The following is a 15974-nucleotide window of genomic DNA, read 5'->3' as shown; positions in this document are numbered from 1 at the left end:
AACAGATGAGTCAGAGAAGATTGAAGCCTAAGGTAATTATGCTATGCAATTAACATGGTTTCAGTTTTAAGACAGTCTTACTCACCTTGCTAAGCTGGAGTTCCCCCCAAGAATAAAACGCCCCACGTCTCCATAGAAAATCTACATAACTGTGAGGTAAGCAAATTGGCAGTCACAAAGTTGGTGTTAAAATAACCTTTATGCTATGGTCATAAAAAGTTCTGGGAAGGAAAAATCAACTGTTACGGCCATTTTACAGGGTATAGTGTGGCATGCAGATGTATTTTGGTTTTCGGGGAAAGGATAGGAGTATGACAACAACTTGTGTATCAAAGAAAAGCACTCTCATCTTGAATGATATTGCATCAGTCTTAGAAATGGCCTCTTAGCCAACAGTTAGGGGAAAGAATGAGTGTTCATGAAAATAGCTGCCAATTTGGAGGCGAGAATGGAGCATGAAAAGGGAGAAATTTGGGACACCAACAATCTCATTCTGTCCTGTTTTAGTCTGGCGCAGCAGCTTTCAGCTATTTACTGCATTCATGTTTTCTTACAAGATCATCCTCCTCCAAAGAACACAGAAAAAAACCCTTCCTTAAGCAGCTGATCTCTTCATACATGCTTGCAAACAGCCAACTTCAGCCCAGCCAAGGACGGATTTTAAGAGCTGGATTCCGTTCCTCCTGGATGAACAGAATCAGATGGATGCTGTCTGCAGCTAGATCTGCAGTAACTCACTGTGCCCAACAGGTCTGTAGAGACAGGATTAATTTGAAGACTGTGAGACTGTATCATTGGAAAGAGACAGCATGACTCAATATCCCTAGCATGAAAATGGAGTTATTTACTGTCAGTTTTCAGAAAATGACTGGAACTTTTTTTCACAAGAGCACACTTGAGTTTTAGAAAATACGGGTATTTTGTATACTTGAGACAGATGGATAGCTGCTGTGTCTTAGAAAAACACAGGGCTGCATGTTAGAAAAACAATATCCCATAAGTTAATATTTAAATATTTGTATATGAAATAGGTGACACCAGACACTCAAACATCTTGCACATGTTGTCCGCATTAGATTAAGCTGTTTTGCTTGATGATGGGAATGTGACATTAGGAAATTATAATGAGCCTTTTTGATGAGTCTGACTACCATCCAGGTAGCATCTCTAGAGCAAGACTGGCTTCATGAGTTGCTTACATCCCTGCCACCCACTCAGCATTTCTGCCATAAGGCTCAAATCTACATTGGTATCATAGAGAGGTGAGAAATCTTACCCAAGAAATACCAACATATAAATGGGTTGAATCAAGAGCTAGTGTAATAGTAACATTTCACTTTCAGTGCTTCTGGGCAGTGCATTCCAGATGGTGTGGATGCTGTGAACATCTCCAACTGCCTTCATCTGAAGGAAGGCGAAAGCTCCATAGTCCTTTGGAAAGACCAAGACTCAGTAGCTCTCTCAGTAACAGCATTTAGAAAATCCAAGCCTGCGTGTTGCTTATTATTAAATATAAAAATTATATTAATGGACAGCCATTACAGATGTACCTCAGCTTTTCTAATGATTTCATAACCATGAGGAACAAAATGATTTCTATTTCCCATGGAATACATATGTCAGATTTAATGGTCTGAAAGATAAATAAGAACTGAGCTGCTAAATCCATACTAGCATTCAGAATCCATGAAAATCAAAATGTTCTCCGTTGCACTTAAACAGAGGGCATTAGATATTTTCAGATCATAATTGGAAACGTAATATAATCTTTGCCCAGAAGGCAAAAGGAGTAAACAGAAATATTTCCAATCATTCCTGTCCAAAGTATAGAGAATCACTGCTAAAAGGTGAATCTGCTTAAATCTGTACCCAGACTACTCAAAAGGACAAAGTACTTCAAAGTTGCTGTGAACTGTATTATTCTTCCATGGACTTATAGACAACTGGATATTTGCTTTCTGTAAATAAATTGTTGAAAGCATGGATTTCCTTCTACAATGAGACAGGGAGATGCTGCTGACTGGTATGCTTGAGGAAGAAGAGAATTTATTCTTCTCCAATTCACCAGGTAATGGAAGAGTCGTACCAAAAAAAGATACTGTTCCTGCTTCCTCCTGTCATGTTAGTTCCACAGTCAAGGAAAGGTCTTGTAAGGACACAGAGGTGTCCTACTACTCCTGTGCCACATACATAAACATATATTTCAAGGCCAGCAACAATCAGACTGGATGGAAAGAAAGAAATACAGGCAAGGATGAATGCAAGAGAGGACTCCATCTCTACTACGTGAACTACAGCAACTTGGAAAAGCAAGCTGAAGGCAGGGCAGGAGAACTGCAGAAGCTTTCCTGACTTTTGTCTAACCCAGAGCCTTTATAAGCTAAGATGGTTGCAATTGTCCCAGTGAGGGTTGGGAAATATGTTGAGAGGGCAATGTAAGTAACCAAACTCAACTCAGATTTTCTTGCCATCACCTATTATCAGGACAGGAGCAGTTAACCCAATTCCAGCCTTAGCCTCAACTAAACTAACTATTGCAACAGAAATAAATATTCTTTCCCACGTTGCTGGAAAGTTTTGCAGCAGCTCTGTCACAACACAAGTAGTAAGAAAAAAACTGGTCTCCAACTTCTTTTAGTCTACACCTTCCCCCTGATGTGGAAATTACATCTATCTGACCTTCCTTCTCACCAGCCTGTCATTTTACATGCTGTTTCTGCATTTCATCCAAATGCTGCCAGATTACCAAAACAACAAAACAAATCATCACACATATTCCTAAATCCACTTGAAGGCACTAAATGTAACAATGTGATAAAATGGTACCTATTACATTACATTAAAAATCCAAGCACCTAAAAGCATGAAAATGAATAATTAAGAACATCAATCTGCTGCCCACAATATAGCCACATTGCACCTATTTCATCATAATGCCATTTAGTGTCACACTTCGATTGTTTTTAAAACGTATAATTTTGTTTTCTTGATGTCAGTAGCTAAATGTGTTCACTGAAAAGTGTGGGATCTGGACGGAAGGTACATAGAAACAGGAAAAAAAAAAAAAGAGAAACATTACTCAGCTTTTAGAAATAGAATATTGCTCCTTGGCTTTTACTGATGTCTAATGGGGAATGAAAGACAGGAGGCACATTAACTTGAACCCATAATGCAATGGATGTCTAACAAAACCAGAAAAAGTAAGCCCAAAATACAAAGACCATCAAATGCAGTATGGACATTTAGTCCAGGGATAGGACTGCTATAGAACAGCTGCTCCAGCAAAGACATTCCAAACTTGCAAACAAATGACCATCCACCCCACTAAATCACAGCATTTTCCACCAAGTTTCTATTGCATCGAAGCAGTCAAGTCATGTTTTTAGTAAGGGGGAATGAATCATCTGTTATTATTTTACTCCAGGTCATCCAAAATAGAAAACTTACTCTGACCTCTTTAATAGAAGGAAGTTATATTTCAACCAGACCAACCTGAAGTTTTTGCATAAAACCGATATAAAAGAGTTTGAATAAGCATTCATACAAATATTTACAATGCAATGACATCAGTCATCCTGGCATTCTCTTTCTTTAAACTGACGGGAGACATTTCATAGAGCTGAACATGGAAAACACATTTCAAAACTGTATTCACAAGTCTGAATTTTACATTCTCACATGCAGGAATTGGGACCTAATCTGAAACCATGTTCTTTTCCAAGTCTGTGGGAACTGTGCCATTCACTTCACCCTTGTTAGAATGTCACCCACGTATCCATTTAACCCAGAGACTGAAACATTAGGGCTGAATTTTGCAGGTTTGCCCTTGCACAGCCTTTCTGATTTGTTTCTGTTTAAGCAGAACCCTTTGCAGAACTGAGAGCCTTATCATGTTATTGGAACCATCATCCTGAAGGGAGACAAACACAGCTTTGAAAGGATTCAGGTAGTATGTGGATAAATACATGAGGGAGCTGAAACCTGAAGATGGATTTCACAAGCTGAAAGAGAATAGATCAAATTGAATTATTCATCCAGCTCCAAACATTGATTAAATCCATAGCTGGTGGCTGCGGGCTCAAGCCAACACAGATTTACAACTGAATAAAATTTAGTACCAGAAATAGTTCCATCAGTAGTGTTTGCAGAGCAGGCTGCAGTTTCCCCTTCTCTCATTTTTGAGATACACTCAGTTAATATCTCATTATCTTGCTTATGGAAGGAGCGAGGAGAAGAGGACTTACATTTTTCTAACCTGCAGTTCAAACACAATAGATGCCTCTTTGCTTTTACAAAAAGAGAATTTTCTATAAAATTTTATTTAATTTTCTTGTAATAACAGAAGTATATAAACTCAGGAAATATTTAGAGGTATGTTTTTAAGACAATGTTAACTAACAATCAATGAATATGGATAGTTTGTTTAAATTCTTGAAGCTATGATAGGAGCAGGCAGAAGTTAATTTCTGTCTTTAAGTTGGCCACACCTGAATAGTTGCTATTTGCACCTGTGAAGTATTAGGTCATGGCCATTGTAGGAAGCAAGATATCTGACTTGATTAGTCAATAGTCTAATGTGATTCAGAAGGTCATGTGTCCCTATCTCCTCTAAAAATCACAGAAATATAAATGTTGCACAAGTAGACCTGATAAAATCAGGCTACTTTCATGGTCTATTTCTAATGCAAAAGGCAGACTGCTACTGGTGCACCAAGCATAAACTTAATCATATCAAATGGTTCTTGAAAGATACAGCTTGTTGTTTATGTTCTGCCTATCAAGAGTTTTGTTAAGAGAAGCCAGGTACTGATGAAATGTCATGGCTTTGCAGGCTTCCTTTTTTCTGATGACTATTTCTTCTGAAGTCTAGTTTGTCAAACTGGAGGAGTGAGAGGCAGCAAAATGCCCTGCAAAGTGCTATGATTTCTGTACCAGCAGAATGTATGCATATATGTAATTCATACTGAAATGACACTTGGCGTGCCACATGCTTTCCTGTGTTGCTGAGGGCACAAAATAAACCAACGGGAGGCATATTTGTTTTGCTTTTTTCAACACAGAAAATAGAAAATGTGAGACTTGACTTGTGCATAGAGCTTTCCAAAGGATAAGATTCTCTAGGTCGGTTCTCCTCCTACTTACATTTGTTTTTCTATTGGCAGAATTATATTTGCTCAAATGGAATCACTCTTGATTTATTCAAGTGTGAGAACAAAACAATCTAATTCCTCTGCCTGTTCCAAATCAGCATTATTGTGATACTCCCAATTCTTTCAACACTTTCATGATTTTCAAAAAATATCCTGGTCTTCCAAAAATTGTCTTCTTTAATCTGTTTTATCTTGGTCAAGTTCCAAGCTTCATGTAATTTGTGTTGCTAATATTACCTCATTTCAAAATAAGGCTTTGTACATTTTTTCAGCTCATAACCTTCCTTAATATAATCGCTATAATTGTACTTTAGCAAGAGCATTTGAATGGTTGAGAAAAATATCTTATTAAATCTATGATAAAGTAGGGACTGAGCAATTATATGATGGAAGGGGAAAAAATCACCAGCAACTGCACATTACAAAGGTTGCAAAGTGCCTTGATGAGCTGACTGTGGCTCTCTGATTGATGAACAGCAGTAGATATGCATGAAAGAGCGTGGGTGCCTCAAGCGTATCTCTGTCTTCAGTGAAATCAGAGAAAGGGGAAAACAAAGTGCTTTACAGAAACCCGCTCTCTTGCTTGGACTGATAAGCATGCAAAAAAACCAATATACATTAAACATAAGTAAGTGGAATGCAGAGAGTATATGTTCTCATATATGCTATGTTTCAGCATGTTCATTCAAATTAATCTCCTGTGCTGTTTCTGTGGAGCTATTTAACACAGGACAAATGTGGCTTGCTATTGACTTGTATTCTGGTCTGAACCAAATCAGCGACAATAGTTGTGTGAAAACCTAGGACTGAGATCCAGTCCCTTAATCACTTGTAGAGAAGTGGCACAGTTTCAGGTGAAAGGGTATCCAGCCGCCCTGCCAGAAATGAGCAGAAAAATTACTACAAGGAGCAGAAAACATGTAGTCCCAATGAAGAAGACACCAACAATGGCATACGCTCCCTCTGCAGCTATACAGTCTTTGCAGAGGCAAGTACTCCACATATTTCCTAGACTCCATGGGACAACCAGACGTTAAGCCCACACAACTTCTTCAGCTGCCACAAATGTGGAAAAACCTTAATCATAAGAATTCATCAGGGAAGGAGAGCTATGAGAATCTGCAGAACACAAAAATGGCAGTAAAACACTCCTCTCTCTTTGTAATATCTGTACACACCAGTGCCCACACTGCAAAACACTCCCAAAGAGCATCCCCTAGAAACGGCATTAGTATCTGCACTTTCTAGTAGAGTACCCCAGTCTTTGCAACTGGTGTTTTTTAAGGGCTACATGGCAAATATGAACACAATTTTTGCCCAGTATAAGAAGGAGATGTGAAAAACAACAGCATAGAAGAACAAGTTTTTAAGTTTAGGGAAATAAAATGTTATAGAATTTTGGAGGAGGATGGGCTTTTGTTTGTTTGTTTGTTTTGGGAATGAGTAAAATCAGATGATGCAGAATTGATATTTGAACTCTTTCATGTTAAACTTTCTTTAAATGTACCCACTGATTTCTTACCTACATTCTGCTGTGTTTCATAGAAATCCCATGCCAATATTATTCATCTGTAGTGGGCTACATTTTACCCACTGCTATAGCAACGAGTCCCCCGGTTCTCTCTCCTCCAATAATTCCTAGAAGGAATTGTAATTTTCAGCAACACATAGTTGTTTTCTATAGTTACAACTTATGGGTCATGACTAATTACATGCTGCATCAATGGCAAAACTCCACTGACTGGAAAACAAGGTACCAATACTGAGTTCCCTGGAGAAAAATCCACATTTGTGTTGGTAAAGAAATAATCAGGTCCAGGGTCTGTAGCTAAGGCAATACTACTCCTTCCTACTATATCAGACAGAAATTCCCACTAAATCATTCCTGTAGCTTAAAACTTAAACTCTATGGTGACTCAAGGAAATGGAGGATAAAATTTTCACACCTGTTACATGTCAGCAATGGAAGACCCATTCCTGCCAGTTTTTTGATCAGTATCTTTCCACTACTGTGTCCTTCTGAAATGATAAATAAATCCCTGTGAAAAAAAACCACATTGTACGCGGGTTCTTTTAGATTTTACTATTTGCAAAGCTGTATATCAGATTCATTTCTTTTTAGCCCAAGTTGTTTCAGTGTTTAATTGTGATCTGACCCAGATATCCCAAAACCTAAAAGTAGCTGCTTTTATCAATGCATGGTCATTAAGAAGCATTGCACCAAAATAAATAGTTAGCATGCTTTCAGTTGCATCCTGCCTTAGAACTCAAGAGCCCAAGCAACTTCTAGATCATCACAATTTAGTGGACAACTCTCGTTCTCTTGCACTCTCTACTCCTTGTTTCCCTCCATGTGACCTTGCAGATGTTCCCACAGAAAGTTATTCTAAAACAAGTCAATTATCATCTGGGAACTTATATCTGGAACATGGCCTTTTTGTGCATGGATAGAGTTCAAGGAGGAGACCAGCACGCTGTAGTGCAACCCTGTATTCTAAGAAGCTCTTCTGTTTGCAGTGAGATCAAAGGTATCTTGGCTTTGGCATTTAGAAATCTAGATACTGATTAAAATTCCGGAATACTCTGACAACAGCTGCTTTAAACAGAAGTTACCAGATGGTAATATTTGTGTGGGTACCACGTCGTCTGGCAAGGAACAAGCTAATGATGCACAAAATGCTTCAAGCAGTAAACTTAAAGTGATATGAGGCTTCATACAAGGACTCCTTTACCCTGCTTTGCAATTATGTGTGATACAAATAATTCTTACCAATAAAATTATACAGGTAAGGAGACACAAGTTATTTGGCACATAAGTGTTGTTGGGATTAAAATGAGTATCATCCCTCAAAATGACTAATATTTGTGAACTTCCACATAAATTTGCAGAAAGCTATAGATCGTTCTTTAGATGTATTGCAGTTAGGATGGTGGGTGTTTGGAATATAAAAATCCAGCAGTCATATGGAGATTAGAGCACAGGCCTCTTTCAGTCATATTTTGGAAATGGAACATGATGACAGCCTAAAACCCAAAATCCAACTAAGCCTGTCAAGTTTAAGGAAAACCGCTGGAAAACTCAGGAAATACTGTTCATATGGGTATATCATCGATACAAACAAGACTAGAGCTGTTCCCCACAACTTTGTATTTCAAGGCAGCTAATTTCTGAGTTATCTGCTGTATATATATGCATAAGAGGCTCTGATTAAACTCCTTTGGTATGAATGATACGATTGATAACAGAAAAATGACAGAAACAGTAAGAGGATTTCTTGCACTCGTCTTGCAAGGATGTGTGAAGACTCCAAAGGCTCAAAGCATCATCAATATCCTGTTTTTTTATTTACTGAAGAAATCCACAAAGCATTGTTCATGCAGAAATAAAAGTGGCAGCATCTATTAAACTGCATGCTATTGCAAGAAATACGTGGTTGTGGTCTGCCTTTCCACTCTTACTCTAGAGTTCACACACCATATTTGTAACCAACCTGGCCATGCAAAATGCAAAACTAAAAATAGACCTTCACATGCCCCTTGATTTCACTTTTTCATTCGACCCTTGAGCACTTGCACTACAAAAATAGGAACCTATTTAAAGTATATACTTCTACAGATCAGGGCTCAGTTGGAATCTCCCTGAAAATCATGTTGAACAGGTACCCTGCCGATTTAAATTGCAGTGTTGAAATCTTTATCAAAGAACACAAAATAATGCTGAGTGATTAGTTCAACATTTCTGTGTGCTGGAAAGCTCACTGCATTTGTTTTTTTTGTTTTACTGAAAAGTAAGTGTAGCAGGCTTGCTTTGAATTAAATACTCTATTTCTCATAAAATACATTTTTCATAAAATACATTTTTCATAAAATAAGAGAAGTCTGCTGACAAATAACAGATAACCAAAGCTTGACCAAGGTCAGATAAATTATGTTCATGAATATATACCTCTATAAAGCACAAATATATTACTCATTAGTATTATTACTTCTCTTAGGAAGCGAGTCCCTTAAGTATGCATATGCTAAACAATCAACTGTTTAAAATAAACTGGAGCAAAATTCAGTATAGATGGTCGAAGTCAGTTACTGGTCTGTGACTCTGGTGATCATCCTTTGTTCCTCTATCTTGCTATTTAGGACTTCTGAGAAAGAAATTAGAGTGATAGTGGCTGTCCCTAGAAATTTAAGACAGAATAATCACATCAAATCATATCAACTTATTTATGTATTTTTTTATTTGTTCTGTTGGACCATTTCTCCAGGACAACTATTATATTCAATATCCTCAGTATATTAGCATCCTGCAGTAATGTATTTAAGTTGGGCATGTTTATTATATTTATTAACCAAAGGACAAAAATAACAGAATGAGATGTAATAGAACACATACATCTTGTGTATAGTTAGCAAGAATATATTTAATTGCTTCTCCTTCATGTTTGTTGATTTAAATGAAAGTCAACAAGAGATTCTAAATTCAATACAATTTACGTAGTACAGACCAAATTCTGTTCCAGGGATCTGAGCAACCCTGAACTTTAAGTACTACTGTAGCCCTAGAAGCTTCTGCATCAACAGTGAGGAATTCCTACTGGAATGCATCTGTACGTCTGCACTGGGGAAGAGAGAAGTGTCCTACACAGCCCTGTGTCCATCAGCAAGAATATGGTCACATAATGTCCTGCCTACCTGTTGTATGTGGCACTGACGCATGAAGAAACCTGGCCCACGTACTCCCTTCATTTTCCCAACACCTGAAGTGTGAGAGAAGCTCTTGTGCAAGAGTGAAAAGCCAGAGTGCAGCTATGCTCTCTGGAATGAGCTGGGGGACTGGAATGAGCAAAAGTGAGAGCTACAAGTCGCCCAGAGTGCCAATGGCAGAAAGCCAGGGGCTCAGCATCCACTGAGGCAACAAGTGCCTGAGGTCACCATCACTGCCCACCACTCCTGATGTGAAGCTATCAGGGCAAGGATGTGAAAGGGTGGCATATGGGATAGCCTATTCTCATACACAGAGGGGAAAGGGTGCAGCTCCTGAAAACTTCCACATCCGCCCAAACTAAAGGTCCAGCCAGCTCAGTACCTATCTTTGAGAATGGACACAAGTATGTACATGGAACAGAGTACAAGAACAGGGTAAGCAAAAACCATGTCTCTTGGCAGACCCTCACAGATCTATCACAATACAGTTACCTCGTTTTAAGTGTATGAGTTGTCACTGTTTTACCCTGACTTCTTCTATCACTTCTACTTTCCCCAGAGATGGGTTTAAGCCACAAATTTCACATGCAGCTCTAAATTCCCCTGAATTTTCAGATGAAGAGACATGCCAGGAATTTTAAATTTATTTTCCCGTAGCTGGGAAATTATTCTTACAAAACAATAGTTCTCCCCTGTCCAAATACAGTAAGTGAGTACACGTTTTATTCTCCTAAACTGTGCACAATTGTACAATTAAGTTGCTCCTATGCCATTTATTTGCCATGATTTTACTTTGATCACATCCACATACTGAAGTATTCAGCTGACAGAACAACTGGCTTTCTTTTTAAATAGTGGATGAAAAGCGATGGAAGTAGAGAAAATGTGCACCCGACACGATGCAGGAATTTAGATACATGATAAAATATCTAAAATGGTAAAGGATCTCAGGACCTAAGGAGATTTTTTGTCTCCTGAATTATCATAGGACTTTTTTTAATGTTACATGGAACTGGGGTTGGAGACAACACAAAAAGTCATTTAGATCAGGCATTGCAGTCTTCAAATGAAATGTAGATGAAAACTGTAGAAACTCCGGAGGTCATCCTACTGTCATTAGAACAAATTGCAAAACTGTTACAAGACAGAGGGAGCAGAAGCCAGCTCTCTGATAAGTTATTAAATATTGAGCCCTATTTAAAACTATGCAATTTCTTCAATACTCAATCTTCAAAGCAATTTGTCATACACTATCTAGTTAACCTTCGTAATATAAGCATTGTTTCTACATCTTGAAAAATAGGGTAACTAGGGGTGATTTAGCAATCCTCTAGCAAAAGTGGGGTAACTGTGCCTCAGGAGCTGCCTCATTCTTCCTGGCTCTGAGTAAATGTCAGTATCGGGATTTAAAAACAGAATTTCTTGGCTCCTCTTCTCAGGACAATATCCAAAACGCTATCTCACTTTCTATACTGCATGAAAACAGAATTAAAATAACACCAGTACCTTCCACCTTGTACTATGTATATCCCGTCATTTTTAAAATATTTCATGTAACTCTATCCAAGCTCAAAGAAAAGCACCCACGATCTGAATCAGAAAGTACCAAGTATAGTATTCCCCAAGGTCACACCCTCACTACCTTTATTACACCTGTGGTACGCCTCCTGATAAAATAGTTACCCTATAGGTTAACTTCTGGAGAAATTCCTGCTTTTGCAGATCTATTGTTGTTAGCACACAACAATAGCAAAGTCATATAAGGCTTGCCAACCTTTTGATCATCTCTTTACACCCTGTGGGCAGACAACAAGTACAATTAACACAATTCAATCCCTTAAGTCAAAACTGCTGAGATCCAAGAATTTCATATTTTTCTAATGGCGAATCCATCTTTAACCCACAGCACTGGAACATGAATTGAATATAAACTAGGCATAAAGCCTTAGCAAATACCCTAGATTAACATTTCAATTACTTTTACTACCTTAATAACAAAGAAAAATTAATAAAATAACTGCAGGATTAAGCAGTTACTGTCTAATGTTTCCAGTCTTATTATGATTTGTTCAAACCCATTACAGGTACTTACATATCCCAGTTCTCAGAGAAGGGAAATGCAACCCATTTTTGCTCAAAGATAACATATTATAACAGGAAGCATTCCTAGTGATGCACAGGTCCTAATAAAACCAGCAGCTGGATAGAACAGAGGCAGTGTGCTTTTTAAAGACATTTAGCAAATGGGATTTTCATGTCAATCTTGACCTGCCATTTTTAAGTGACCCCTCCTGACCCTCTGCAAGAATGGGCAAATGGTGTTAGATGTTTCCTAGGTTTTTTGACACAAATATGTACAGGTAAATATAACCAACCTAAGCATATTTCTTTTAACAGACTAATATAAAAATATGTTCCTCATTTATTGTATAAAGATGCTTATAGGGCTTTCCATTTTGCTTCTCTCTGTTATCAAGTACAAACTCAACTTCAGCATGAAGCTACCATGACCAATTAAGATAATGACAACAGCCTCCTTTAAATTGCTTGTTTCCCGCTCTGTTTACACCAGTAAATTGCATTAAAATGTGTCTTTCAAGTTGGGGTATTCCATGTCTTGTTAAAAGCCTCTGACTCTAATAATTTTATCCACTTCAAGATCCCTTTATAGCTTCCTGTGTAGGTAAGTAGGGTTTAGCACAAATGAGAGCCCAACTCCAAATATAGACAGTTTTGTTTAGCACTATGTTTGTTACCACATTAATTTCCTGCATTCCTGTTCCAACATGAATGTCATTTCCCAGTGCAGAGAAGCCTCAGTTGTAGACAGTTTACAGAGATCAGCCTCAGGCCACTAATACTCTGGCACAGAAATGTTATTCTTTCCTTGGAGACCCATGCCATCTCTGGAATGAAGGCTGATTTGTCAGCATACAAACGAGGATGCTAAATGTACTTCTTGGAGCAGGCATTCCTGAAATTTTCCCAGGGATGAGAAAGATTATTCTTTATGTGGTATCAGTACTGGAATTACATATTTTCAGAAGCAAGGGAATGACTTTGGGGAGTGATCAATTCTCCTCCTTTACGTCCCACTACCATCATGCAGTTACAGACCTTCTCCCTTGCTCTTGGCAGGCTGATCACTCTCTTTATCTCCCTACTTAAAATTGTGAGCCAGGAAAGAATGTTTTATCGCTGCTGGGGAGGAATCGTTGCGCAGGGGGGTAGGGAAGGGAACACGAAGGAAGGAAAAAGGTGTGTGGGTAGGTTTGGTTTTGGTTCCCTATCTATGCAATAGTCCATAAAGATTCATGCCACAGCAGCATCTCATAGCACGTGTTGCCTTATGTAGAGTTAAATCATTTTTTAATTTGGAAACAACAATCAGCAAGAATGCTAGCTGGCAGTACATAGCAGCTCCTTCATCCAAGGAAGGATTCACATCTCCAAAAAGGATATATTCCTTCTGCTGTCAGTGAGCCATTTTCTACTTTGTGCCAGAAGGTCTGTCAGTCAAGACAAAACACATAGATTCAAAACCATGGTGTACACTTGGCCATGCCATTCCCCACAGTCAGCTACAGAACTGAAGGAAAAACATATAGCATCTGTGGAGGATATGGAAGAAAAGGTGATCTCCAGTTCACCAGTGTGTTTGAACAGGTAGGAGAGACGTATCGCTTCTACTATCCTCTCATTGCATCTCATTTCCACGCCCGTGTTCACACACATCCATACAAACCAATGCTGAAACCCACAACGCAACATGCTGCATTGCATCCCTTGCATGTTCATTCGGGACATGCCAAGAATGACATCTACCCATCCTCCCTGTATAGCATCACATGTGGGACTGTCCCTCTCTCACACTGCCATTGTTACAGTTCTGGCCTTTCCTAAGCTCTCCTGCTTTTCTCAGTCCCTCTGCAGATATCATTGTATCATTGCAATTGCCCTAGAGCAGCCATTCTTACCTTCACATCTTGCACCAGGGTCTTCACCAGCAGCAGCCGACATAGCTCATGTGACTCATGATCATAAGCCATGTATATCATATGTAGCGCTGGTTTGGTTGGGAAGAAGCTTTACTTGGAAAGAGAAGAGTGAAGAGACAAAGATGGCTGTACCATTCATCTCTCAGATATGTCTGGAGGTACATGTTGCTGCAACAGACTTACAAGTAAACCAACTTTTTTTTTTTCAATTTGTTTTTAGTGCTTAGAGTTATTTTTGGCCAAGAATGTTATTCTTTGAGTGTCTGAGCTCCTCTGGAGGCTTCTTCTTCCTGTGAACCATGGACTGGTTCACGGAGCAGCCTCCAAGTCCTGTGTGGTAAGCTATCAGTTCCAAGAAGAATGAGTCAAGTGTTTGCCCACATGAAATTCATTCCCTGTTATTTTAGGAAGAGGCAGAGAGGCTCATAACTCATTCTCATCACTGCTGGGAAGCAATCACCAGGTCTCTTGCACAATGCAGTGAACAGGGCTTTCATAGGGATTTAGGCAACATAATGTTACAGCCAAGGTAACACATGACATGGCAATGCCATGGAATGTGCCCTTGTAACAGAAATTAACAGATAACTTCAACAGATATCCCTGCACTTCACTTCAACAGGGATCATCCATCTGCATCCAGGTTGAGATTTGTTGAAAATATTATGAAACAGATTCTGCTAATTATTTTTAAACTAGTTAAAGAAATAATTGCATTACTAACAATGACAGTAATAATTTGAATTGCTGTCAATACCATGAATTAAATCCCACAGATGTCCGTCAACATCTATGCTGGTAACTTTTCCTTTGAATGTGAAGGGATTGGAATCCCTGGGTCACAGGATTCATTTTGGAAAGGCAAAGCTCAATCTGCAAACCCATATTTGATTGCCCCTTTCTCTAAAAAAGACTGAATCTATGTTAATCCTTCCTTTAGCTGTGCGATGTATCTTCTGCAATGAACACAGAAAAGTGATACTCAGCAGGGTCTCAGGTGAAGATGTTAAATCTCCACTCCAAGCCCAACTTGACACAGGACCTAAAGATAATCTCCTTTATCAGACTGCAAATTTGTATCTTGAGTGCCACTGCAGAGACTAAATTACTGCAGTGGTCCATATGGCTGGTGGATGGGTTCATCCAGGCTGACGTACTTTATAACTGTAATGCCTAATTAGCTTCATGACTTCAGGAATTGTAGAATCCACCAGCCCTGCTTACAAAGTCCATAGCGTGAGTAAAGGTACTGATGGTGTACCCCCAAACAGGGCTTGGAGAACAGGCTCCTTGCACCAACTCCCAAGTCCTGCCTTCTCTTACAGGGTTGTGTTCAGTCATGTAGTTTCCTGTGAAGGATCGAGGGACAGTGTCTGCTCTACAGACGCATGACAAAACAGTAAATAGCACGGAATACAATGCTATATAAAAACAGAGTGGCAAGTGGTCACTGTAGCTGAGATTGAGGTTAAATTTATTTCTAAAGCTTCTCTGTCAACAAGCTATTTAAGGCTTGCCTCTATATTTTTATCCTTCCTGCTGGTTTGAGTTTCTGGATCATTACTGCAAATTAATGATAAAGATATTAGTAAGATAGACTTCCTTCCAGTGGTTGGAAACACGTATTTTAAAAACATGTTCCTCTACCAGTTTATGGCAGCCAGAAATTAAAGGTTTCCAAGAATCAAATCAGGCTATTTATATATTAGATGAGAAACAGAAAGGATAGATTTTACTTTTAAAATTTCAGCAACAACAAGAGTAACTTATAACTGTGCCATTAAGATGTACTCTGGAAATAAATGAGCAGATGTAAGTACATTTATAAGTACCCATCCGTTTAGCTTGGTTATAAGTGAGAATGCAGATTTTGTATGTTATGTATAAAAAAGAAGATGAGGGAAATTATCTCAACAGCAGCTTAATTCTGCAGTCTTTATGGTATGCTTGAACTTGCAAGATGCACAATCTCCACTAATGTTCACAGGGTAGTATAAACACTGGCAGTTGGTATGTTCTCTCAAGAAGTAAAACTTGTGCTTTAGAGAGCCCCTTAAGAGAACGGTCTCCTTCCTAAGTGATAGTTGTATGTGGCAACCACAGACAATAATATTTTTAAATTCCT

At 38.7% G+C, this 15974-nt stretch overlaps 1 protein-coding gene across 1 annotated transcript in view; it reads right to left on the bottom strand.

The window, feature by feature from the left end:
* KCNK2 (potassium two pore domain channel subfamily K member 2) overlaps window positions 1–13871 on the bottom strand; it is a 128218-nt gene extending 114347 nt beyond the window's left edge. Inside the window, exon 1 of the mRNA XM_075147930.1 lies at window positions 13829–13871. Within this exon, the coding sequence (XP_075004031.1) occupies window positions 13829–13871 (43 nt within the window). The remainder of the gene's footprint in view (window positions 1–13828) is intronic.
* Between the last annotated feature and the right edge of the window lie 2103 nt (window positions 13872–15974).

The sequence above is a fragment of the Calonectris borealis genome, chromosome 3, assembly GCF_964195595.1.
Source record: "Calonectris borealis chromosome 3, bCalBor7.hap1.2, whole genome shotgun sequence".
NCBI classification, from domain to species: Eukaryota; Metazoa; Chordata; class Aves; order Procellariiformes; family Procellariidae; genus Calonectris; species Calonectris borealis.
Note: the sequence above shows the minus strand (reverse complement) of the source record. Positions and strands in the feature narration are given on the sequence as shown.